At 40.3% G+C, this 25,572-nt stretch overlaps 1 protein-coding gene across 1 annotated transcript; it reads right to left on the reverse strand.

The window, feature by feature from the left end:
- Nucleotides 1–6,884: 6,884 nt before the first annotated feature.
- RRAGD (Ras-related GTP binding D) lies at nt 6,885–19,710 on the reverse strand. Its single transcript, XM_008940595.1, has 6 exons — nt 19,421–19,710; nt 18,808–19,007; nt 17,715–17,829; nt 11,796–11,938; nt 9,796–9,944; nt 6,885–7,985 (listed from the first exon to the last, which is right to left on the reverse strand). Exons 1-6 carry the CDS (start codon nt 19,661–19,663, stop codon nt 7,834–7,836), a joined length of 1,002 nt encoding a protein of 333 aa, XP_008938843.1. The 5' UTR covers nt 19,664–19,710; the 3' UTR covers nt 6,885–7,833.
- Between the last annotated feature and the right edge of the window lie 5,862 nt (nt 19,711–25,572).

Consider the following 25,572-nt stretch of genomic DNA (forward strand, 5'->3'; position numbering starts at 1 on the left):
TCGGGCTCCGCGGCAAAACCGCGGCGCCGCGTGCCGCCGGGCAGGGACTTTACATCGCAGGGGCTCGGGCGCGGTTCTGCCCTGGGGGTTGCAGTAGAGATGTCCCTGGGTCCCCTCGCCGTCTGGAACCGCAGAGCTCATGGGGTGAGGTGCCTCAAGTCCTCATAGCATGAGTAGATTGGTTTGAAAACTGGGGACTTAGTAAAGGGGGTTTCAGGACCCCACAAACTTACTGACACCCTTCTGAAAAGACTTAACGGTGCTGTAAGGCTTAGTAGCATCTTGTTTGTTGGTTTTCAGGATCATGAAACACTGAAAGGAACTGGTGTCCTATGCTAATGATGGTTAGTTTAGGCAAGTATCAACAAGAGTTTCATTTGATGGGGAGATGACCTTTTCCATGTCACAATGCCACAGGAGTAGCTGTTTGCATCTACAACTTTCTCTGACACCTGGTTATACACTTTGGATTGCACATTTCAGAATATACAGCTAATAAAAAACATAAAGAGGTCATAATCTCAATTAACTGTTTCCCTTTAATTAATTATAAGCTGTAAATATGTCGGATCTTTTAGACTCTTGTCTTCATCATAAGCTTGGAACTCATCTCTAGCTCATGAATTGTCCTTAATCTACATTATTTTTGTACTCCTAATCATCTTCCCCCCCCCCCCATTTTGATGTCTTAGTTCTCTTTTCCTCTTTCCTTCTTTGATTGAAGGGCAAGGGAAAACAGTAGTAAACAAAAACATTTGAGTAGGTGTATTTTTTTCACCTCCCCGTGTTCTCTGAATTGCAAAACAAGGCATTAATTCTCCCTTCCCTGTTCTGTTGCACAGTGATGTTGTGGTAACAGCAAGAAATAAATAAAGCAACTTCACTCTGCTTTAACACATAGCCGAATTTTCAAAGGGCCAAAGTGACCTTCCCTTTCACAAGACAAAGCACTATGGGTAAAGTGAAACATAAACAATGTAAATGGCAGAAGGGAAGGGATGGTGTCAGACCCTGGGGTTCCCTCTTACACCAAGAGCACCTCCGGGTTGTACAGTGGCCAACAGCTCTTGATGACATCTCAACATTTCTGGCTAACCGTGGCTGATCTGACCAATGCAGACAGTGAGCTGCAGGCACCAGGTGTCATGTTTACAAACTATTTTAGTCATCCTTAGCAGGTATGTCCCATCTTTCCTTGTTTGCTGAAGCCATCTTGCTGTGCAGTGGGAGAAGGGCTCTGTGACTAAATTTTGCCCTTCCCCAAAGTAGGAAAGTAGTATTTTGCCTTTGGAAATCTGGATTTCCATGTAAAGAGTTCTGGGATCTATTTTAAGATAATTTTTAAAACGGTGAGTAAAGGCATGAATCGAGAAGTGGCAGTTATTATGAGCTAGTTAAGAGTAAGGTGTTGAGCTTTCCCTTCTGGGCCTGGGACTTTGACCCTGGCCACACTTACAGTGTGATTTTATAGAGTTCAAGGAGGAAGCACCTGCAGTTAACATGAAACCTGGGCTTTTAGCTAAAAAAAGAAATACAGTCACTGTGACTACATGACAGCTAAGCACTATTGAAGATAAGCTGAATAGACTTAAATTTTAACTAAGAGAAATTCACTGACAGGACACATATATTTGCCCCTTTTAAGTAAGCTGCATCGTGGCCTGGCTGGGTGCTGAAGTAATCGCCACTTGAAATTGTGCCCAGCTAGCAGAAAGAGACTGCTTTCATTTCCAGCTGTTTCTTAGTTAAAAGTCAAAGCTGCAGGAGGTGAATGCTGCCAGATGAAGCCACTGATTCCTGTGAGGTAGTCAGCATGTGGGCAGAAATCTGGGGATTCATTCCCAGCCCTGCGTGTCAGCGGCTGCTTGGGGCAGACGAGGAGCAGGTGCTGCAGAGCTCTAGCACAGCCTGTGTGCCAATCTGGAGCAGCATCCTCCCTCCTCTTCCTGCCTCTGGGCAAAAATGCCCTTTGGATTTGTGTTTTCATCTGCCTTTTGCTCAGAATTCTGCATGGAGAAGCCATTTTGTGCTAGAACTTGTGGGGTTTTAAAACCAAACACCAAATATAGTAGCAAAACTACAGTTGAATCCTACATCCTGGCAGCACTTCATGTAGCTTGTGTATCCTGTCATTTGATCTAACTTGGTGAAAAAATAAACATGCTCATCCGAGCATATAGAAACTGAAAGTTTGCCTGAACACTGCAGCAACAAAGATTTCTTTATTTAATATGACACTGAATCCTTGCAGATTTTGTACAGCTTCACCAAATTGGTTGCAGGACAGCAAGAATCATCAGTTTTGACACCTCAAAATACTGAAACTTGTGAACTCAAAATATTAAAAATTGTGTGGCTTTAATGTTTTGCATTGAAGTAAGGCTTCAGGGTGGCCAAAAATAAAATCACTGATTTTTTTTTTAATTTATAGTTTCTGATAGGTTTTTGCTCCTATGTGATTTTATGCAGTTGTGGTGTACTGATTATTTTTTTCTTTTGGATGAAAAGAGATTCTGGTACAACACTGTAACTTCAGAGGAAAGGAGCATATATCTTTGGAACAGATTGCCCAGAGAGGCTGGGGATGCCCCCTCTCTGCAGGTGTTTAAGGGCAGGTTAGATGAGGCCTTGAGCAACCTACTCTGGTTGAGAGGTGTCCCTGCCCATGGCAGGGAGGTTGGATTAGATGATCTCTAGGGTGCCTTCCAACCTAAGCCATTCTATGATTCTATGATACAGGCCCCTTTGTTGCAAAAAATATTAACAAGTTAATGACAATCATAAGGTATGATAAAATGCATAATTCCTCAGTGGCAGTCATTTCTATTGTGAAATGCAGGCCAAATCAGAGTAAACATAAGGGCAGAATTCTGCTTGGACAATTGCAGACTATGGATATACATTTCCGAGCTGATTACTAGAGGCTTACTTTCTAACGAATGAAGAGAACCAGGAGCTTTTACAGCAGAGTTCATCATGCCTGGAGGATGTTAGCTGTAAATCCAACAAATCATGCTTTAGAAATTCCTGGATCTCTCCATCTCTCCATTAGCTGCAAAGGGGGATTAGGCAAAGCCATCTATGTTCTAGACCTTTCTAGTTGAGAATTTTCACATGTACGCATAGCTGCAGCTGATCTCTCTCTCTCTCTCAAACATATCATGCCTTTCCCCTCACTTTAAAAGAATTACAAACATTTCAGTCAATAGAGCCTCTTAATTTTAACAGCAAGACTCTCTATGAACTGACTTTAAAGGTCCAAGATGGGGGAGTTCAGATGCAGGAATGGGAGTCACAGTTCAGCATGTGGAGCCAGGGGGATGGATATCAAGAAGCCTCCAGCAGGAGCCCCTGAAGAGGGACTTGCTCCTGAAACCTCCCTCTTCTCTTGGAGGCAGGACACCTGTGTGACACAGGGGTTCAGTTTTGCACTTGGGTCTGATGCATCAGTTTATATTCTTGCAGCTCTCAGGGAATTAAGCTAGGTAATGCATTGAACTATTATTTATTTCTCTGTGCAGGTCATAGAGCTGCATGAGGCAAGGTACATTTCAACAGTGTATACTATATGTTAAGTGATGAGCTAAAGTGAGTTCAGAAGGGTTTGTATGCTTTGTAGGCTGTCTCAAACTTAGCTACAAATCATTTCTTCTAGAGAAGGTCACAGAAACCAATGAAAATAACAGTAGTTCTTTGTACAAAGCATTCACAGACTGCTTTCACCAATCCATAAAATGTAGAGCAGTTTGCTTCATTTGTAATGCTACCCTTTCAATTCAGACACTGGGCTGCAGAATTAAACTCTGATGGAATTAAGGAATCTAAAATTAATATGCCCATACTATCAGTGGGAACATATATGACTCACTTGGAAGAGAAATCATCATCATGCTCATTGGTGACTAATATAGTCTCAGCTTTTAAAATCCTTTATGTGAATTCAGAGCTGGTAAATCTGGATTCAACAAGTGCACCTCCTCCTCCCTGATAACAAGGAGCAGGGTGTTGTGTAACCAATCCCCCGTAGCCACTGCACAGATGCATGGTGCTTCTTGGGAAAGTCATTACTGTCTTTTGTTCAAGCTTCATTCTAAAGCAGCTGTCTTCCAAAATGGGCAGCTTTGCCAGCTGACTTTTAATTAGCTTTATTTCAGAAATGGAAGAAATAGAATGAGGCATGAAGTTACCAGGTTGCTTTAACTGCCCAAGCAAGCAAGTGCCCAGTCTGGACCATCAGTACAGTTTGTAGAACATCCTGGAGTAGTCCATGGTATGTGAAGTCAAAATAAAAGTACTTTTATTTTCCACCTTTTTTTTCCTTCCTGAAGAATGGGAAGAGTCAGGCCAGTCACTTGACCCCTCTGGCATCATCATTGCAATAGCTCAGATGGTTTCCTGAGTCAGAAGGAATGTGCAAAGGCACAAGTGACAGCTGTTTGTGACTCGGGACTTCCCCGATCTAGTTACTCTATCTTTAGCAGCTACAGATAACGGCGGAAATTTTCACTGCTGCGTATTATTTACTGCGCAGATTGCAGATAGCTGGAGACGACTTGTGAGCTACTTAGATTAAAAGTTATTTTGCTCTTGTGACACTATTTAGGGAGAAAATACCAGGCATAGCCTTTGACTCATGCAGCCGGGTTTTCACGATCAGAGCTTCAGGCGCCAGGTTTTGTCACTTTTTCCTTAGGCGAGTTGCTCCCCGTGCCCCTTCGCTCTAACTCGCTCCCCTGAGTTTCTTCCTGGGAAGGGAGCATGTCTTCACAATTACACAGCAGCCCGTGGGAAAGCAGTCAGGATTCTCTCTTGGACTGCCATTGAGTAATCTTTCCACCCCATCCATTCCAAAAACGTTACTCATGACTCTAATGCGAACTTGTGCGTACCTGCTCGCGTACAGCTGCTTGCACACAGCTCCTACTGACTCAGCAATGAGAATGAAGGATTATGAGCAGGCTCTCAATTTAAAACTCCTCAAAAAGTGTTTTGGAATCGGTGTAAGGATGATCCCAGTTTACTGTGCCATTAACCAAGATCTACTGAATTATCAGTTGTTTGCGCCAGCCCCCTGTAGGTATCTGGGACAGCCAGGAGTTTCTCACCTGTTAGTGGGAATCCGGGGCTTGATTCAATAGCACGCACGTCGTGCGCCTTCCTCTGCAGTTTCAGCTGCTTGGGCTCCACAGCCCAGCTGTGGTAGGGCCTAGCCTCGTAGCCCTGAAACACGAAAGTCATCACCTAATCTGAAAACACCAGTTAAACTGTAAAATTAATGCATTTTTAACAGTCTTTCAATTTTATAATTAAACATATTTGAAATATAAGTAATCTGATAAAAATTAAGCTTAACTCTTATAATATCCAATTAGAAATGTTATACTTTAGCTAAAGTCACCTTCACTAAATTATGCAACATAATCTGTGCCAAATCCTGGAAGAGACTGTAAAAGCTAACAATTGTCTTAAATAAGTTGACAGTCTCTAAATAGAAATGTATGTACAAATAGATAAAATTGACGTCAAATACATAGAAACTACATTCTTGAGTTGTGATTCATACTGTAGCCAATATCATGAGACACTTTACTTAATAAAAGAAAAAAAAAAAAGTGTCTGGCCCAGCCTGGTAGATGTTCTTTGTCCCACATAATCACCTATACCTGAAGGAGTGAAGGGAGAAGGACAGAGATTGTGACCCAATGGTGGGTATCAACAAAATGAAAGACAAATATGTGGTCAGAAATTATGGCAGCCCTTCGATGACAGTCTTGTGGACTGGAAAGCTGTCAAAAGGTGGCTCTTACCCACCACTGCTGTGGTGAACTCTGAACTTTACCTGAGCTCCCCTCACCCAAGATGACAGGTGGTGACAGTCCTGAAAAGAATCTGAACTCTCTGTATTTTTGAAGCATTGGGCTTTGATTACAGGTATTGTCATTATTCTTCATACTAGCACCAGGACCTATACTTTTGTCTATGCTCAAAGTTTCTCACCTTCCTGAGCACCCAGAGCTGCATGACTTCCTAAGTGAGCCCTGATGGAGCTGAGCTCCATCCGTCAACTACCACCTTTTTCTAAGAACTCCAAATACATACAATAGAGTCATGTCAAAAGAGCAAATTTGTTCCAAAAAGATAAGTCATGTGCATCAGGCAACAGTAAAGGGCGTGGAAGCTACTGGTCTCCCTTCTGGCAGACGTTTGTGGAGAGAGCCTTGCACTCGTGGCGACTGGCTCTCCCAGCCTGTATTATTCAGTCCAGTACTGTAGCCTCGAGATGCATCCATGTGTACCATACACAAACTCTGCATTTGCATTCAAACACAGCTGAACTGAGACTTGCTGACCACACGGTAAACCCCTCCTTGTTCAACAGAAGCCAGCAAACCCTGGGGCTCTTAACTCACTGATAGACAGGCAGCATTATGTCTTACCGTGGTGAGAGAAAACTTTCCATCTTCCCTTCTGTCTCCACCTCAGCTAGGGGCAGATCAGGTGTGAAGAAGTGAGGTTATAACTCCCCTTACCTGTTTCTGGTGCACAGCAAGCTGCCTCCCCTTCACCTCAAGCCCTTCCCACTCCCAAGAGCTGCTGACAAAACCGCTGGACTGCACATGTAATTGGTTTGTATTAGGACTGGGTAAAAAAAGAGTTGCTCTTCCAACTGGGAACTAGAATTTCACATCATTAATTAATCACCATGAAGTTTTTCTTCTTTTTAGGTTTGAGTGTGCTCTGCTGTCCTGGCTGACCCTGTGGTGAGTCTGCCCATGTTCAATATTAAAATAAAAAGCAGCAATGTATGCCAGTTACTACAGCAGGTAGATTGTCCAGTCCTCATTTGAATTGTTTCTGCTTGATTTCAGTCACAGACATACACCTATTAGAGGGAACTGGAACCCAGTGCTCACATCTTTAGGACTTATATCAGTACATCAGGGTGGAAATACACATGGAATCTTCTCCACGCCAGCTGTCCATGTGCAGGCTCTCACAACAAACTCGGCAATGTAAATTCAACCTTCCAGATACAACACCCTCCTCTGGCGCCTTATAAAAATACCAGTGCAACATAGAGCCATTTTACAAAACAATTATCTTTATAGAAAGGTATTTTAGTGGTATATGCTGAGGTAAATAATGAAACCAGACCCAACAAAGGGCACAACCAGTGTTATGAGGAACTCCGGATGAAATCTGGCCAAAAGCCTGTTTTATAAAAGCTAATGTTTACCTACCAGATATGATCCCTGGTAAGGTGCTTATTGCTGTAATACTTCAAAATTATTCTTCAGTTTACAAATTGAAAAATATACGAAATTAGATCTGTATGAATGTTAGGTATTAGCTGTCACAAATTTTAAAAGGCATTGTACCAAGTTTTCTTAATTGTTTACTAACCAATTTGATTGTAGCAGGTAAATAAACTACAGCATACATTTTACCTGACACCATGCATCAAAATCACCATAAAAACTAAGTTTATCAAAGTCCAACTCCACAAGGAAAACATGAAAAAGTGCAAATTATGTACCCAGTATTTCTGTCACAGCTGTTTTTTCTTAATATGGCATGAAAAAGGTTTACAGCATATATTAAGAAAATTCTTACAAGTGTTCACCTCAATGCTTATATATACAACATTTTGCTCAAAGTGCTCACTATATGAAAAAAAACTGATTGGATAAAAATATTTAAACAGTGCATTCTGAACGTTCAGGGAAAATTCATATAATACATCAGTCCCATTCGTTTTCCTCTTCACTCAGTGCAATGAGATGCAGAAGTCACATCAACTTCATGAAACTTGCTTGCCACAGAAAACCTCAGTTACAGTGGCATTCGTGGTGTCCCATTGGGAGTGGGTCTTTTATTTTTTTGCATGTGGCTTTGGTGTTTTCGAGATCTTACCACTTTCATTCTTACTTCAAATACTTCTTGTATGGCTTTTCGAAAACAATGGAAATTGTAGTCTATTAACCCTACAGAGACAGAAATGTTTTCCATATTAATAAATACATTTATAGACATTAGGCAATGAAACAATTCCTTATATTCTACATTTAGTGAAATACCACACTCTCTCTGGAGGTCCTAGTGAATTTTCCAGGCATTTTTTTTTCATGCTAATCAAAAGCATGTTTGATAAACACAAATAATTCATTGAGCATTGTTGTTTCATACTATCTCTGATATTAAGTATACTTAGTAGTCTCAAGAGAAACAAATACGTGTTCATTGGCAGATAAGGATGCTTTAAATTAATAAAGAGCTGTGGAGAAGTGCGCCATATACCACAAGAAAAACTGAAATCTTTCATAAAATACAGTGGCATTTTGTAAATTTGCTTTACAGGATAACTGTGATAAAAATAAGTAGCATCTAGTAATGAAAGAATTTTCCTTTTTTTGACAACACATAAGCTTTGAAATGGATGCTTGATAGAAATATAACCAAATAACAGCCAGCTATATTTCATCTTACATTTTAATTGCAAAATAGCACAATAGACATGCTGTTGGATTACATACATACATAATAGGCAGATAATATTACCACACGGGTGGGCTGAATGTGATCCCACAGAAAAGCTGTAAAGCCATATTGGTAGTCAATCGGAAGACTTACTGAGTGCTACAGTTGTGTAACACTGCAATACAGTTTTAGAATTACGGTACTGAGCTTATGACCTCATTCAAAGTTAATGCCATAAGCTTTCTTAACTCAAATACTGCAGTCTTTTCCACTTCCATTTCCCTAACAGGAGATGGTAGAGTGTTTTAAGTGGCTTAAATCCACCATATTACACCTTGATTTTTTTGAGGAATTATTTTCCCCCTCCCTAGAGTTCAGACAAGATATTATGTGGAAGGCACTAGAAGCTAATCTGCAGTATAATACCAGAACTGCTAAGGAGTATAGGCTACAGCACTAAGTGTCCCAAACTATGTAGGCACAACAACCTACATAGCTGTTGTTCTGTCCACAGCTGTGGACAAAACCTAAAGTGTGTTTATTCAACATGGTGTCTAATCTGAAACTGTGTCCTTAGTAGGAATGCCAAAGTAACTGCTACAGCAGACACAGTATGAATACTGCGTTCACCAACACATTAATCCAGCAGTCACTGTTGGTATCACAAAATGGGGACAGGACCCCCGATGATGGCTCGTTCTTCCACTGCTCAGTTCTGGTCTCAGGGCATTTCACTAAGACCAGTAACTCAGCAAACATCATGCCAGCGAGCAGAGCAGTCATGAACTAAGCTTTCAGTACTGACCTTTACTAGGGTCAGAGAGATAACTTGCACTTCAGCTGCAAAATATGAAAGCCGTCTAGTTCCCAGATATGCAGCTTTTCAGAAGCCTCCTTTCAGAGATGAGAAAAGCAAGAACATATTTCTTTCTATCAGCCAGTTTCAGCAATTCTCCTTTGGTTATGGCACACAAGCTGTTCCAAATGCGTATGCTGGTGCCAACAGGTACAAACCAATGTCAGCCAAGATAAACTGACACATTCTACTGTCGCAGATGGAGGCTTTACTGTACTGGATGTAAACTTTCATATGCTTTCGTATCAGAAAGTCATCAAATACATTTATGATTTCATCTTATCTTAATGCCAGCACAAACACCTCAGGCCTTTAAACATGTTATGTAAGCTCTATCAAGCTGTACTTACCTTTAGTACTTGTGATACAGCCAGAGACTGTTATCAGCTAATGACAACCACAGTCATTCATTAACTCTCTAATATAAGGGAAAAGTAATGCAACAGAAAATGGAAAAATACCTTTTCTCTCAAAGCTTTCTTCTCTGACAAAACAAACAAGAGCAAGGAATTTTGTCACCTCTTTTAAATAAAGGACAGTTGTATTGTTCAGTTTTATGATTGCCATTGATTCTTTGTCATATGGAGTCCCACTGCCATCGTCCTTAAGCCTAAGGGGCAATATTCAAATAAGAAAGAAAAGATAAGCCACGACGTGAGCTAACGAAAGTACTCCCACACTGGTTCTTTCACTAGATAATCTCAAACTTTATGAAATTTTAATTTTAACCTTTCAGGGAGACTCTACTTCAAACTACACGCTATATAAACTTAGAAGGGATAGGGATTACATCATTTGTCTAATCATACACAAAATCTTAGATCGGGGGCTAGAAATCAGACTGATTGTTCAGATACTTACCTGAATTTGAGTCTTATTTTTTCCTCTGTTAGTCACCAACCATTTGCCATAAGGTTGCCTGTTTTGTTTTAATCAATGCATTATACTATGACTTTATCTAAACCATGTGAACTAGTACGTAGGTACTGGTAATTCCAAATCTAGTAACCTTCCTTGACCTGATAGTTTAAACCATCAGGAGACTTTCCTCATGAGATGAAGGCTTTTGCAACAACCTATCATGGAAGAGATTTATCTTTCACAGATGATGATGTGAAAATCACTGTATTAATGTTATACCTTGTAATTTTACCCTCGTTTCTGAATGCACACACAGATCTTGTTAAATGCATAGTTATCATCAACCTCCCAGAACAATTAGTATCAATAATATATTATGGCAGCAAGTTCCAAAGATGCTCCAGGAGCAGAGGACAAGAATTGAATTGTAATGTCATGTCTTCAGTCTATACCTAAAAACATGTCAAGTAGAGTTCTGCTGATAAATGCTAAACGGTTACACAAAGACAGTGGCAGAGTGACATTTTGTGAACAGAAAGCTCCACAAGTGGCGGTGTACAAATAAGAATTAAATGCTTAGTTTTTTGAACTACAGAGCAGCATCTTTCTCTGCACAAAAAAAAAAAAAAAAAAAAAAAAAACAACCAAAAAAACCCCAAAAAACAAAAAACCAAACACAAAAAAAAAGCCACAGCATCCCTTAATCCCTTATGGGACACCTCTGTAAAACCTAAGTTCTTGTACAGTTGCTGGAGTGACCAACTCCATCCAAAATCTGAAACATGCAGTAGAATATACAAACTCCGGAAATTTTAGGGAGGTATCCAGCAATGTTTTCTTTTGAAGTTCTAACGCTTAGTGCACATCAGCACAAGGATTCTCTCTTGTACTTTCTCCAGGAGTGCAAGAAGGCTACCAAGGACTTCCACACTCTAAGCATGCCGTGGGTCAGCCTCCAACGCTATGCACCTCAGTGCACTAATTCATCATGTGCCCCTGCCCTTCCCAGGAATAACTGGCATTATACTTGGCCAAGGGCCAAGCCATTTAAAACACAACTTGTAAGGACATGTACATGCTATCCCAGGAGACTTGCAGTTGCTAATGTATAAGGAGGGGAAACTGGAACCACCAAGGTCATGGAGGTAGAAGACAACAAACCGAGAACTCAAGGAAGAGTGAAGCAGCCTTGTAGGCCAGTAGAGGCCACTGGCTATTGAAGTAAATAGAACTAAATAAGGCCCCGCCTTTTTTTTTTTTTAAAAAAAAGGGAGGCAATCTCCTGTTGTATTTGTCCCTGGGAAACAAAAAGATAATGTTAATGTTTCCTTTTATTTCATGCTGGTTACTTCCCACTCCTTCCTCCAAATGAAATCATTAGCATGGGAAGAGGAAGATGTTCACAAAAGAGGCTGGGCAGGGAACAGGGCCTGTTGCTGGCAGGAGAGCTGCACCTCAGAGGCCTGCCATTTTCTCCTCCCCTGTCCTGACAAATTACTCTGGCAAATTGCACGATCTCATTATTGTTTATACCCACACATTTCTGATTTTGAGGCTGTTTCAGTACATAGTTTTATGAAAACATTAACAATTTACTTACCCATATATACAAGAAATGTCAATCACAACATCTATCATATCACAGCAGAGCTCATAAGTTTGCATATCCACTGGAGTACTGTCCGTTGCAATATAGATCTTACTGACAACATCAAATAAAAATGCTTTCTCAATCCCAGAATTCTATTTAAGAAAACAGAAAGAAAAGTAAAATGGAAGCCATGTCTTCAAATTAATACCAAGCTTTTTTGTTCTCTTATTTGCCTGTTACACAAGAAGCTAGGCTGAAGAAGTGGACGTTAAACTGCAATCAAGTTCATTTTGAAAGAACTGTACCCAGAGCACTGCCATATTTGTAGCAAACCATAATGTTCACAGATCTTCCAACAGTTCCTGCATCTGAGCAGCCCTCAGACCAAGTTACACTCCCAAACTTCTACTCTCTTGAAAACATCTGCAGAGACTACATTTATTTTCAGTGGAAAAATGCAGGGAGGGAAATGAACCTTCCAAGATCAAGATTTTGGGTTTTTGATTGTGACAACGGACATAAAAAGAGAGCTGTAATTTAAAGTTCTTCTAGCCGGATGTGTAAGAAGGTAGGAACAATGAAAAGAAAAAGCTGATAGACAAAGAAGGCAGTAGTGTTCAGGAACTAATTTTTCAAGGAAATTGAGAAAGTGTTTCACAGGGGTCTGTAGCTTGGTTACTGTCTGGTTCCTTACAGCACCTTTTAGGATCACAAGAGCAAGACCAGTATTTTGATGTTACTCTTTCAGTTTTCATGTAGCATTGGTGCTTAAAAGCCATGTTTATAATGTGATGGCTTGCTAATGTGATGACAGCTATGTTCCTGTCATCCTGCCAAGCTGATTAAGACTCTCCATACTGGAGATGTATCGTATTCACAGCTCTCAGGGGCTAGCCAGGAATGCTACTGTCTACTCTTTGTGAAGATAAGTAAACTGCCTGCTTCCTGAAAAAAAAAAAAAAAAAAAAAAAGGAAAAACCATGTACTGTTTAACTGAAAACAGTAGCTTTGCTTGCTGATATCAAGGGATTGCACCTGGGCAGCTGCCCCAGCATGAACATAAATGGCAACTTCCCAGTATTGGCAAAAGCTCAAGCTACGAAATATGCTTCAGAATCCACCTATACAAGGAGAAGAGGCAATTTCCTCCCATCAAAAGGAATTGTCTCCATATATAGGTTTTCTTTTGTAATATGGTTTAGGACTGCTGCCAGAGCAGTTTTGTAACTACCAAAACATACACTGAAAGCCCCTAACATGACTTAATAGCTTCAGCTTCCTTTGTAGTTAAAGAAATTATTATTCTTCTTTAGTTCATCAACTATTTAACACACACTTAAGAGCCTAAAGTGACCCTCCTGCTTTCCAAATTTCCCAAACCAGAAAAATTTCAACTCTAGGTATGCTATTGAACAATGCCCACTGATATTTGGGCGTTTTCTTCTTAAAGAGGCTTAATTCTTCCACCATCATACACAGAGCTTAGGCTGGAAACATCCATCAATAATAATAGAGAATAGAGGTGAATTTCTCGCACTGAATATGGAAAAGACTCTCTGAGTCTTTAATTAAAGTCATTAATAAAAAAAATATTCAAAACCAAGTATACACTGTGGATACCCTAAGTACACAGGCTGAAACACAAAACATACAAGGAGAGTCTCAGAAGAGAACAGGCTTCATTCAGCCTGAAGAGAAGGCTTGTTGCTACCTGCAAATACCTAATGTACGGGTGCACAGAAGACAGAGCCAAATTCTTCTAAGAGCTACAGTGTTGAAGGACAACAGGCAAAAGGCACAAGCTGGAATTCTGACTTGATAGAAGAAAATAAAATTAGCATGAGCGTGGTGAAGCACTGGGAGCATGCTGACCCAAGAGTTTGTAGAGTTTTCACCCTTGAAGATGTACAAAGCTGGCCTGGACCCAGCCAGGAGCAACTTGCTCAAACTGGCCTGACTGAGCAGGAGCTGATCTCTAAAGGTCCCCTACATGGCTCTAGGAGCCTATGTTCTTTGAACACAACTGCAGGCATATTTATTTTGGTTATTCTGTCCACATGACAGTTCTGTAGTTTTGGTTTTCAAAGAAAAATTCTGACAGCACCTCACATACTTCAAAGGATGCTATCAAATAAGACTAATCACAAAATTCACCTGTAAATATAAGTATATAGCTCTAATTTATTGCCAAAATAGGTATTTAAAAATGTAAGTAATTTTAGACAAAAGAAGTTGGAACTTGAGCCCTGTAGCATCATTCACGAGGAGTCGATTTTATAATTTTTTATTATATAAAGACAGATATAGTGACAATTTCATCTGTACAGTTAAGATGTACTCTACATTATTAAAATGCCAATGCTAATATAGTAATAATTAACAATGAGAAGTGACTTTTACATCTCAGAACTCCAGCCGCTGCAGCCTGCCTGTACTTGCAGTGACAGTTTAAAAGGTTTTTGCCTCAAGATGTTTGCTATGCCAGCAGTTATGCTTGCTGGTAAGGGCAAAGCTTGGTGTCTTAAACCACGCTCACTTCAGTTGAAACTAACAGATCACAGCAGGACCTGCTGAGAAACTGGCACCTCTTGGCTTCTGGTGTACTTTGTATGGTGACAGAAACCTCTGTGAAAGGGTAGGATGGACTGCCAGTAGTAGTAACCTCTAAACTGTACCCACATTTGCCAGGGTTTATAGTACAACTTTAACTGAAAAAACCAAAGGATTTGCTAGAACATTTGTGAGGAAATTGCTCAATGAAAAAAATACAACTGCAAACAGTAATTACAAGTCATAAAAAAAAAAGCAGGAAACAGTGGATAAAAAAATACTGTTTGAAGACACGTTACATCATTAATGCCTAGTCAGGGAAAATAACAATAAGGAAACTGTAAGGAATCCATGCTAGAGCAGGAGGGTTCCTTGTCAGAGAAACAAAGGCCACCAGCTGCCTTATGCAACTGAATGAGATGCTGCCATTCATGGCACCGAGGGCAGGGTCAGCAGAAGCAACGGTCACCTCTGGCACAACCCTACGGTCTGGAAAGGAGATGCAGCATATGCTGGAAGCTCTGTCAGGCACTCTGAATCGATGTACGAAATTCCATGGCTAGTCTGAACCAAGAGAGTCATTGAGAAAAATCTTCTGCAATCAGTATATGAGATCTTATGTTGGATAGGTAAAAACTATGAGGTAGTTGAAATTCAAACCAGGTTTCTCAACTATTCTGAGTGTGATAAAATAGAATGCAGTTTCTAGTCTTAAAATGGAATGGATTCGGTAAAACTGGTAGTATTACTCCAATTCCTAGGCTAGGTAAATGGGCCTATGTTTTTGCTTCTTTAAAGTATAAAGAGTAAGCCAGACAGAAATTTGCCCTAACATGTAATTTTTAAAAGAACTTACAGGATATGACCAGTCACTTACAGTTAGGAATAAATTTTGGACAGTTATTTAAACAGGTCTTGTGGCAAATAGCAGATTTCATGAATTTTAATTTTAAATACTACATCTGTGTTTACAGATTATGAAAGTTAAATCATTACTTAAACAAAACTGTACTGAATTTTATTTTTACCATGGTAACTCATAATTTGTTTTTACCACAAACTTTTTAACCATCCTTAAAAAACACCCCAACAACCCTTAAATTAAAACCCAGATTCTTGTATCACACAACTTGATTGCTTGTTAAGGCCATGGTAATTAAAAAACAGATATCCTTCTGTATGAAGCTGAGAAGAATGTTAGTCAGGTAAGGTTTACACGGGTTTTGAATACCAACTGTTATTTTATGATCTACAAGCACTCACATTAAAGACTGTAGAAGCAGCATTACCACACTGATGGCTCCTCAAATGTACAATCTAACACACTGTGGCACTATAAAGCTAGGCAAAAAAACCCTGCTGTGAACTTAAGAGTGATCACAGATCTATTTTTGTTGAAAAGTTTTCATGGCATAAATGAAGGCACATCCTCATGAATACTGCTGCAAAACCCAAACTAGAACACCAATACACCCACACTTCAATATCCAGCACGCTGGCTGCCTGAGGTAAGGCATGACCAAAATACATGTCAAGGTTTGTTGTCACTGAGTTACTAAAGTAAAGAGGCAACTGCTAACTAATTCTGTGCTGGAGAATGATATTTAGTCTTCCTGTGGTTGCAAACAGAGTCATTCCGAGTCTCCTGTCTACAGATAAAAGATACTTGTAAAAACAGACAGGAAGCATGCTGAGGAGATAGTGATGGAGCTAAACCTTGCTCTAGGCCATTAACAAATTGCACTTTGCTCTATTTGGAGCTAAGAAACAGTCTGAGACTGTTTCCCCTACTGAACAGGGGGAATAGCATACCTCTCTCACTTTTCTGGACTTCCCATTCATTTGAAAGACTTGTTCTTCCTTATGAATTCCATCTGATATTCTATTACAATCTGATATTATTGGAGCTGCTTTCTGGGTGTTCCAGACACACAGGCTGGTGTCATCAGTCACTCAGGAAGCAGTCGGTGCTTGATTCATCTGGTGGTTTGGTACAAATTCTTCATCAAGTCCAAACAGTGGGGAGACCCCACACAGAGAAGTGACTCACAGTACGAGTGACTGGGATGACTGACACAAAGAGGACTACCACTCAGACAGCTTTAAGACCGTGTAGCATATTCAATATCTGATTGCTCCAGAACTGTTGTCATCACTCCTCCATTATCGTTCTGTCCTAAGTGGAGTTAAAGACTGGATGATAACAGGGGTATGCGTCAGCCATTTTGGTATAATCAGATCTTTGTAACAAATCATTCATTATAGACAGCATCAATTGTTGCCTAATAGTAAGAGAAGTAGTCTTGGAAAGACCTTCTGCTAATCCTAGCTCTCCTTGTCAGCAACACATCCAACTTCTCTGTCTCTCTCCATTTTCACACCCTACACTGCAAAACTATGAGGTCTAATTTTATCTTACAGGCTGTTGAAATATATTAAATAGTTTCATTACTTCAAAATCACAAAAAGGCACAACAAAATACCTTGCTTGAAAATCAAAGCTTGAAAAATGCAGGGTGCAAAACTAGAATACTGTGAGAAAGGGTGCACTTTCAGGAGCTACTGTGACCTGACTTAAGGACCACCAAAATGGAGTTCCCCCTTTTCACACCTTACTCATTGTGCTCCCCCTCGCTCATGGCCACATGTTCCCATATCTAATCTTATGCAAAACAAAAGCATTTGGACTCCTCCATGACCTGCTTTTAACTGAACTGAACAGTGCATTAGTGCATAGTAACTCCACAAGGGAACAGGCAGGTGTCAGAACCAGTACAAAGGAGAAGAAGGGATCCCGTCACACATACAGGAACAGTGGAGCAGGCAATTACCTCCACACTGATACAAGCCACTAGATACTCAAAGCTCCCTAACTGGCCTTCAAAGTAACTATGGAAGCAGTGAAAGTTGTGATGGACTCTACCTCTAAATATTTCAAGACAAGAGGAAATTTTCTTAAGCAGAGTAAACATCAATATAAAGAAGAATTAGTTCTAGGAAGCACTACAGACAGCTCTACATAGGAAGTCAGACTAAATGTTCTTTTAAGAATTTATTTACACAAATTTTAAGTACTGCTTAAGCAAATGCATGCAGCACAGACCTTTGCAACATTCGCATCAGTGTATGACCAGAAAAGTGATGACTCCTAACCCACTTTATGTGATTCAGGAAATACTGTATCTCAGCAGCTTAGCAACAGTGTTTAATAGTCAGGGAGGTAAGGCTGAGCTGCAGGTGAGTGTATTTCAAATAGGTTCTAAGAATTTCTCTGAGAATTCAGATTGCTCATCATCTCTCAGAAGGCAGCAAACAATATCTGAACATGCAGGTTGGAGACAGCTGGATCTACAGACAAACCATGTAACAAGTACTTACTGAAATAAAGATGTTAAGCAGGTTTTCCAGTGTTGGGAGCTGTGGAATCAGTTTCTGTACCACTTTGCTAAATGCTTCAAATATAGAATGATCATATATGCTTGTCAGATAAAAGCTGCAAAAAAATGTCACCACATTTTCCTTTTAGCCACATACTGTGAACATGATGTACCTTTCATAATATGAGTGAAATGAAATATTGTCAGACAGCAAGTGCCTACACATGCAATTACCCCTTGTGATCAAAAGTCACATGTTATGATTGAAGTATAGGACTTCATCTCTACACAAAAAAATAATCTAGACACTGCAAACTAGACCTTGATGTAGAACTTCATGGTGCAACTCCCACTTTGGTATCTTACAAAAATATTTATCAAATTGCAGAAGAGGAATACTACTATGTCTGTTGGGGTCTGCTTTTTGAAAGCTGTGGACCCATTTATCAATGCAACAATGCAGTCAAGTAGTTAAGACCTTTAAGGAGCTGGCATATTCATGGAGAAGGTCTCTTTTAAAAATGTATTTGTACTTGGCTTTAATTGTTAAGGAATCCATGATAACTTGACATCCTCTAGTTTCCAGTCTGCAAAGCCCACTATCTTTGCTACTTGCTACAATAATCTGCTTAATCAGCAGACATAAGGGAAGGATACAGCACCTGCCTTCCCAAGTGTCTCCAAGCACGCTGCAGCGGTGAGGACTAGCTATTAGGAGGGAATTGTGAAGCAGAGAGGTTTCAGAAAAAGCAAAAGTGATGTAGGTGCCATATACACTCTACTGACTGGAGATCTACTGGTTGCTGCACTATCCAAGCAACTTATTTCAAGACACTGGCTGCAGCAAAACCTGCCAAGACCTTGGTGTCTTTGTCATCTGTTTTTAAGCACTTGTCCTCTCCATCTTTCCCTCCAAGACAGCATTCAGAAATAGGATACTTTGTTTGGCTCAGGTCAAATGCAATGTCTCTGATAATCCTTTTCCTTCACCTATGAAAAGCCTGTTGCCTGCTACTTCAAGAGGACAGGAAGCGGTAACTTGTCAAATAAGCTGCTCTCCTCTTTAGGAGACTCTGCATAGCAGCTTTTCTCACCTGAGGTGAATCTTCTCCAATCCAGCATCTGCAAGGTCATCATTTGCCCTCTGGTGAATATCTCTTTGTGTTTCAATCTTGTGATCATCAGATAAACCATCCACTTTATGAATAAAGATTTCAAAGTTGATATCTGGATTCACTTTATAGGCTCTGGTCACAGTAAGATGCAGCCGAGCTAATGCTTCCATATAATCATCCTAATGAAACAAAAAGAAAAGCTAAACCTGTAGGAAAGTTCTTAAAAATGCATATAAAATTTTATGATACTTTTAGATAATGCTGAAGTTTAGTAACAGCTTAAATTTTTTATTTCTTGTATGTAGAAGCCTGAGCCTACGTTCAGCATGTGCAACAGTCTCATGCTGTCAGCACTTGGGAATCTGAGCAACAACCTTGAGATGTTAAAGCAAATTAGTTAACTTTTGAACATACTGCAGAGAGATTAAAAATAACTAAGCAGCTCTTCCAGGTTTTAATGGCTTTCTTTTAATATGTGTTTGTGATGTAAGTTATTTATTTGCTTTGAAAAAAAAAATAATTTATGCTTCCCAACCCATTTGTCTATTGCTGAAGGAACAGAAGAAAAAGATAGCTTAAAGCCCATTTTTACCTGAGAATCAATAACAAATATCAGTGCTCCAGTGCCCCTGAAAATCATCTCATAGTCAAATGTGGGGTCAAAGAAGTCAATTTGCCCAGGAAAATCCCATATCTGAAAGTTGACAAAGGAGCTGTTGGAGACATCCTCTCTGCAGATCTTGTTTGTGCTCTCCAAGAAGAGGGTTTCATTCGGTGACATTTTGTGAAAGACAACCTTCTGAATGGAGGACTTCCCACTTCTTCTCAATCCCATGAGCAGGATTCTTGGCTTAACTTCAGTACTGAAGGGATCATTGAAATCCAAAACTGAATAAAATCACACAAGAAGAAAAGTAATATACTATGGCAATATAAGTACCAATTGCCAGATGACACGCATAGGACAGTAATTTTCATGACATTTTTACTTGGATTTATGCAAATGTTAGCAATTTCTAAGCTTAGGGAGTGGTGCTACAGACATTTTCATTATTTCCCTCTTAGGCTATAACATCAGAAAACCTACTTCTCACCTATAAGACAGAGACTGCAGAATACTTGATTGCTCAGTTCGTATGTGAAAAATGAGTTCTCACACACAGATACCCGAAAATACCTAATTTTAATCTAATTAACACAAACATTGTAGGCCAGCTTTAAGAGTATCATTTGGTAACAAACACCCTTGTCAAGTGATAGTTACATCACACTACTGAAAAAAAGGCCTATGTTTGTGTTAGTTACATCTGTGTGATCTTCCTAAGGCTACATAAGGGCTTCCTTCCTCTAAAATAAATATATAAATACATAAAATCACACATCCCAGGAGCTATAGGAAGAGCAGAGCTCAGCAGGCACATAATTCTTCTATGTTGGGACTTGCAACAAAGTATTGAGCTCAGGAGAAGTCCTCTTCTAAGGCAGTTATGATTTCACCTCCTGTTAAATAATTCAAGTTACGATCTGTAAAAGTTTGCTATCCAATAAATAAGATTACAGCACATCCCCTGCCTATTTACAAAACAAAGGCCTGGGAACACAGTGATTTCATTGTACTACCTACTCGCAGTTTGAAACTGGTACCTCTAAACCAGAACATTTTCTAGTGCCGATGCAGTTATGTTAGCATAAAGGTGGCTACAGGAGTAAACTAAAACTGTTTAGTCTGTAGAGGCATGAATGTATAGCTATGCACACCTGTAAGGACACCAACTTCAGTTTCAGGTTTCTCTAACCAAAACAGCTCCAACAGTCTAAACTGCCACATTTAGTTGGCCTGTAACTTCAAAATGCCCTTTAGTTCTGAGCTGAACACAGTATGGCACGTAGATGCAAAAAGCTTTCAAACACCTCTGTGATACCCCAGCTGCTGCTCAAAAACACAAGCAAAAGAAGACCCTGACTTGTCAGTACTGCATCTGCAGAGTAAGGCTCGCAGCACACAGTGGTCAGCTGTAAAATACTGATCAGACAACAGGATTGACACAAAAGTGTCAGGCAGACCTTCTCCCACCCACTGTAGTACAGGCTATTCAACATAATTCAGAACACAACATAATTGCATTTTTTTCTCTTTTTCTGCTGCAATAAATTTTGAATAGCAGAAAACTAGCTTGCATTTGTCCATAGGCATTCTTCCTGTATATGCCCTGCATAGTTTAAGTGATCGACTTTACTCCAAAAGTTGGAAAATCCAAACCAAGAAACCTCAGCAACAACAATTTGAACCTGTCAATTTATTACATAGCCTTATGGGACAAAACACGTGGAAAGCTTGAAGGAATCCTTTGCCTAGGAGCATGTTTTGCACCCAGGGGTGGTGATCACACCCATCCTCTTGTGTTCCTCAAACCTCACTCACAACTTTCAGAACCACAAGAGCAGGTTGTGCCAGGCAGGAGGGCACAGAACCTTGTTCACATCTGTTGGTGCCTCCTGAGCTTCACTTCCTGAGAATGAGGGCTTCTCAGTTGAAGGTCTGGCAACGGTAGCATAAAACGTCCCTTGGCACCATCTACTGGCTTGTGAGTGGTTATGCCACTCAGTGTGGGCTTGTGTCACCAGAGTGACTGACAGGAGTTGAAAACTCATTATCGCTGGGATCCTATCCATTTAAAAACGCATCTGAAAGGCCTTGACAGGTATTATCACTTATTGTGCTCTTGTTAATTATCACACGTGAGACACTGCCAGGCTGGAGCAGCGCACAGATGAAACTCCTTCAAGCAGAACAGCAACAGGTAGCTGTAAGATACTCATCCTTCCAACACAGCAACAGCCAACTTCTGCTGACCCATAGACAACAAATTTAGGAAGTAATAAACTGCAGTCAACGTGCTGCTTTTGAAAAAGTCAACCTGAACAATAACAGTACCCTCCCGTGACTGCAAGAAACATGTGCCTACAATACTTCACACCTAGAGAGGAACAATAAACATCTGCTCTAGGACAATGTAACAATATTATGTTTTGGGAGTACAGTCTCCTCAATGCAGCAAACCTAGTGTCCAGGATTTAGCAGTGTTTCCCCCACCTCGCTCTCTAACACACAAAATTTCCACAGCTGCCAAATGTATAGTCACAATTTCATTAACGTGTCTATATCAACATGTCATGCAATTTGCATTTTGGCCATCAGAAGGGAAAACATTCAAAGCTTTACAAGAACTAGTTTGAATAAAGTATTTTATAAAGGCATATAAAGAGCTTTTAGGAAGCAAAGTTTGCTACGGATATGTACTTTGTGACCCCTTCCTCTCCTCACCACAGTAACACCAACTTCCCCCTGTATGTCATATGACATATCCTCCAAATAACAGATACAACATGCTGTGGCTGATCCGGGGCTCAACACAAGCCATTTGGCTGGGGCCAGGACACATGTCTCCACTGGTCTGCCAGCTGCTGCCACAGGAGACACACACATCTGATTGCCTGTCCCTCTGAGGGCACGTTCATTTGGGTCTCCCCTCTCTTCTGAATGCCAGTTTTCATCAAACTTCTGGGAACTTAATCATCTTTGAGACGTCTTTTGTTCAAATTTGGTTGAAGGTGGACAGCAGTTTCCAAAGTTCTGACTGGGGATGAGGTGACCAGAAGATAGGCTACCAACATAACACCCTTTTCTTTAAGAAACAGACCGAAAATTCACACGTACCTTAAATAGCATTTTAATTAACTTGGTTCGTTTACATTGTTGTTGTACTACACTACTCCAAGCTGTTAGACTTCCATGGACTATAATACTTACTAGTAAGAAATTGTTTTATATTAAAGCCATACTAAAAAAAAAAAAAAATACAGTTGCAAGTGCAAACAGAGTTACCAGTGAGAAGAATGAACTCTAGCTCTTCTACTAGGAAGACTGTTATTTAGCTTTTGACATCCTGCCAATTCAAAGACAGGGAAATGTAAACGAGTATCATCCAAACCTGACTAGATAGCAAGGCTGCTATAGCACTTTCCTGAGAGAGAGAGTTAAGAGATTACCTTATATGTAAAGGAATTGGACGACGTGCTGCCTGCCCACATTCCTTTGCAGAGTACATGACAACTCCTCCTTTAATTTGCCACAGAAATGCCAGTATATGTATCACTGCAACTTCCTAGACTAGGTTACCGAGTGAGATCATAATATGCCTAAGAGAAACACTAAACTCCTCTCCGTTCTGTAATGGGAACGATAATTCTACCCATTGTGAGATGTAACACATTTCCTGCTCCGTTCACTTTGCAACAAGTGAATGTTATAAAAAAAGTTTGTGTGTCAACAGTCCTTCACATTTCAACTTTTCTAAGCAGCCATAAAGAACTGGAGTCATGTTGGTTAGGGGCCATATCCTTTGAAGTATTCACAAGTTAAACTTAACAAACACAAAAGCCCTTTCCCCACAGAGGAGCGCTCGACTCCTTACAAAACTTCCGTAATTGCAGTTTTGTCCTTGCTTATGGAGTGCAATTTGGGTGTCTTGCAACATGCAGAAGAGGCCAGCTCCAAGGAGTTAATTGACAAGTGCAGGTAGTAGACCTGACCTGTCTTACCAGGACGCAGAGTGCACAACGAATACTTGATATCTCCTTCACGCTGAGATATTAATTGATAACTAAAATAGCTTTTGAAGCCCACCTTGAATTCCACATCAATTGCAATCAACTGTGAAAGCAGGTGACTATCAGTGCTTCACAGACGTAAGCGCCACAGTGGAACATGTATTTGTAGATCTCACCAGTTTTCAAACACCTGAACAAAGTGTTGCAGGTCACCTGTTCAAGTGTTGTCGAGCCAAAAGAAACTATTTAGCTCGTTACTGACTGCAAGGCAACAAGCTTCCGAATCTAGTTTTAAACTAATACAGCTAGCAATGATGGGTTTGGTTTGGTTTTTTTTCCCACTAATGCAATTATGTTATTTAAACGTTTTAACCTTTATTGTGTAAAGAGGAATTAACAGCCCCACACTTTCCACTCATGTACCTTCACAAGCGCATTGATTTTGTAGCATTTCTGGTACTACGGTGATAACTGCAGCACTCTGGAGTGCCATCGAGACAACAGCCTTACAAAACACATTCAATGAACATCTTCAATGCTAACAGATGGCCTGAGCCTAAAGAGTTAACAGAAAAAGCTTATATGCAATCAAGAAAGCTGTTCAGCTACTGTGGGTTCATAAATATTGCAGAAATGCCTGGTGGAAGGAAATTCTTGTGGCTAAAGAGAAGACTTAGAACCAGAAGACCTGGTTCCACCCTGCCACAAGTATGGCACTCAGCAATGGTATGTCTTAAAGCTACTTCCATGGGCACTCCGCAGAGGGCTTCCCCACTTCTAAATACTTTTTAATTGCATATATCAAAAACATGATTAGGCTTTATATAAACCGAGTGCTTTAAGGTCTCTGAATATGACCTTATGTGTAAAGTAAAAAGATTAAGAAGTGGACTAGAACTGTGGTTTCAGCATTCTGACAGGAGACAAGAGACCAGTATGGGGTGAGGCATGACCAATATGAAGTTTTTAAATCTCCCATATGCCTACAAGCACAAATGATTTTTTACTTTTAAGCCTGGCTTCTCCCTTCACTTAGAACAGCTACACATTGAAGCACTTCTGCTTGTGCTGACCTTTCCGTTCTTTCTTTGTAGAAAGGTGAAGGCTGTGACACTACTTACTGTAGAGATCTAGGAACAAAAGAGGACAAAAACCAGGAAAACAAAAGTCCCTTACCCTGTAACCCAATGTTACATGCAAAACATGGACCCAAATCCCAACCCCCTCCGTGAGACATTCTATGCTTCTTTCTCCAGAGACTTCAGAATGAAACAGAAAGGCAGGGGAACTAGACTGTTAAAACTGCCCTTTGTTTTAATCCTGTGTAAAAAAAGGTCTATGCATGGTCTGACTTCTCCTGCTCTTCAAGATGTAAAGGTTTCTCTCTGTAAAGTACGATATTCTGAGCTACTGTGAAGAAGCAATTGACATTTTTGTCAGTCTAATGAATTTCCTATTCAAAAAAATCCAAATTAATTCCTCTGAGATCAGACTATGGATTACTTCTCTATAAAGAATTCTAAGTTAGTCTAGTGCTAAAGAAATATGCTAAAATATATTCTCTTTTCATAAGACAATTCTTTGGCAGTTTCAAGTAAGACTTTAAGTAGTCTCAGCTACAGCTCTTACATCCTAGCATTCCCACAGCCTTTAAGCCATGAAGGCTTATACTCAAAGCACTGACCTTCCCCCTCTTCCCCAAAATTTTCTTACTCAATGTGATACCTCCCATGGAAGCCTGTAGGACTGGGCCTTTAAGAAGTGTTCTGCATGCCAATAATCAAAGTAGCTTTGAAATATGTTGCCTTTTATTATGCTTTTATAAAAAAGCAATTTGTTTTTCACCCCAAGATACCAAGAGTTCTCCAAGCTCCTTTGTGAAATACATCAGAAGATAGAATTCAGGCTCTGAATGAAAGCAACAGGCTCTGAGCTAGCATTGCCTTTTTTTCCTGAATGGGACCGCTTTTCCTGGTAAGCCTGTCCTTCCTAGCATCGCCACCCATACCGACACGGACACGCAGCGAGTGACGCAGGTCTTCACACGCACAGACACACGGACAGCACAGACACACGGACAAACATTCAGCGGGGACTGACACCCGCAGCTGCGGAGCAGCCCCGGACGCCGAG

The sequence above is a fragment of the Merops nubicus genome, unplaced genomic scaffold, assembly GCF_000691845.1.
Source record: "Merops nubicus isolate BGI_N331 unplaced genomic scaffold, ASM69184v1 scaffold30905, whole genome shotgun sequence".
NCBI classification, from domain to species: domain Eukaryota; kingdom Metazoa; phylum Chordata; class Aves; order Coraciiformes; family Meropidae; genus Merops; species Merops nubicus.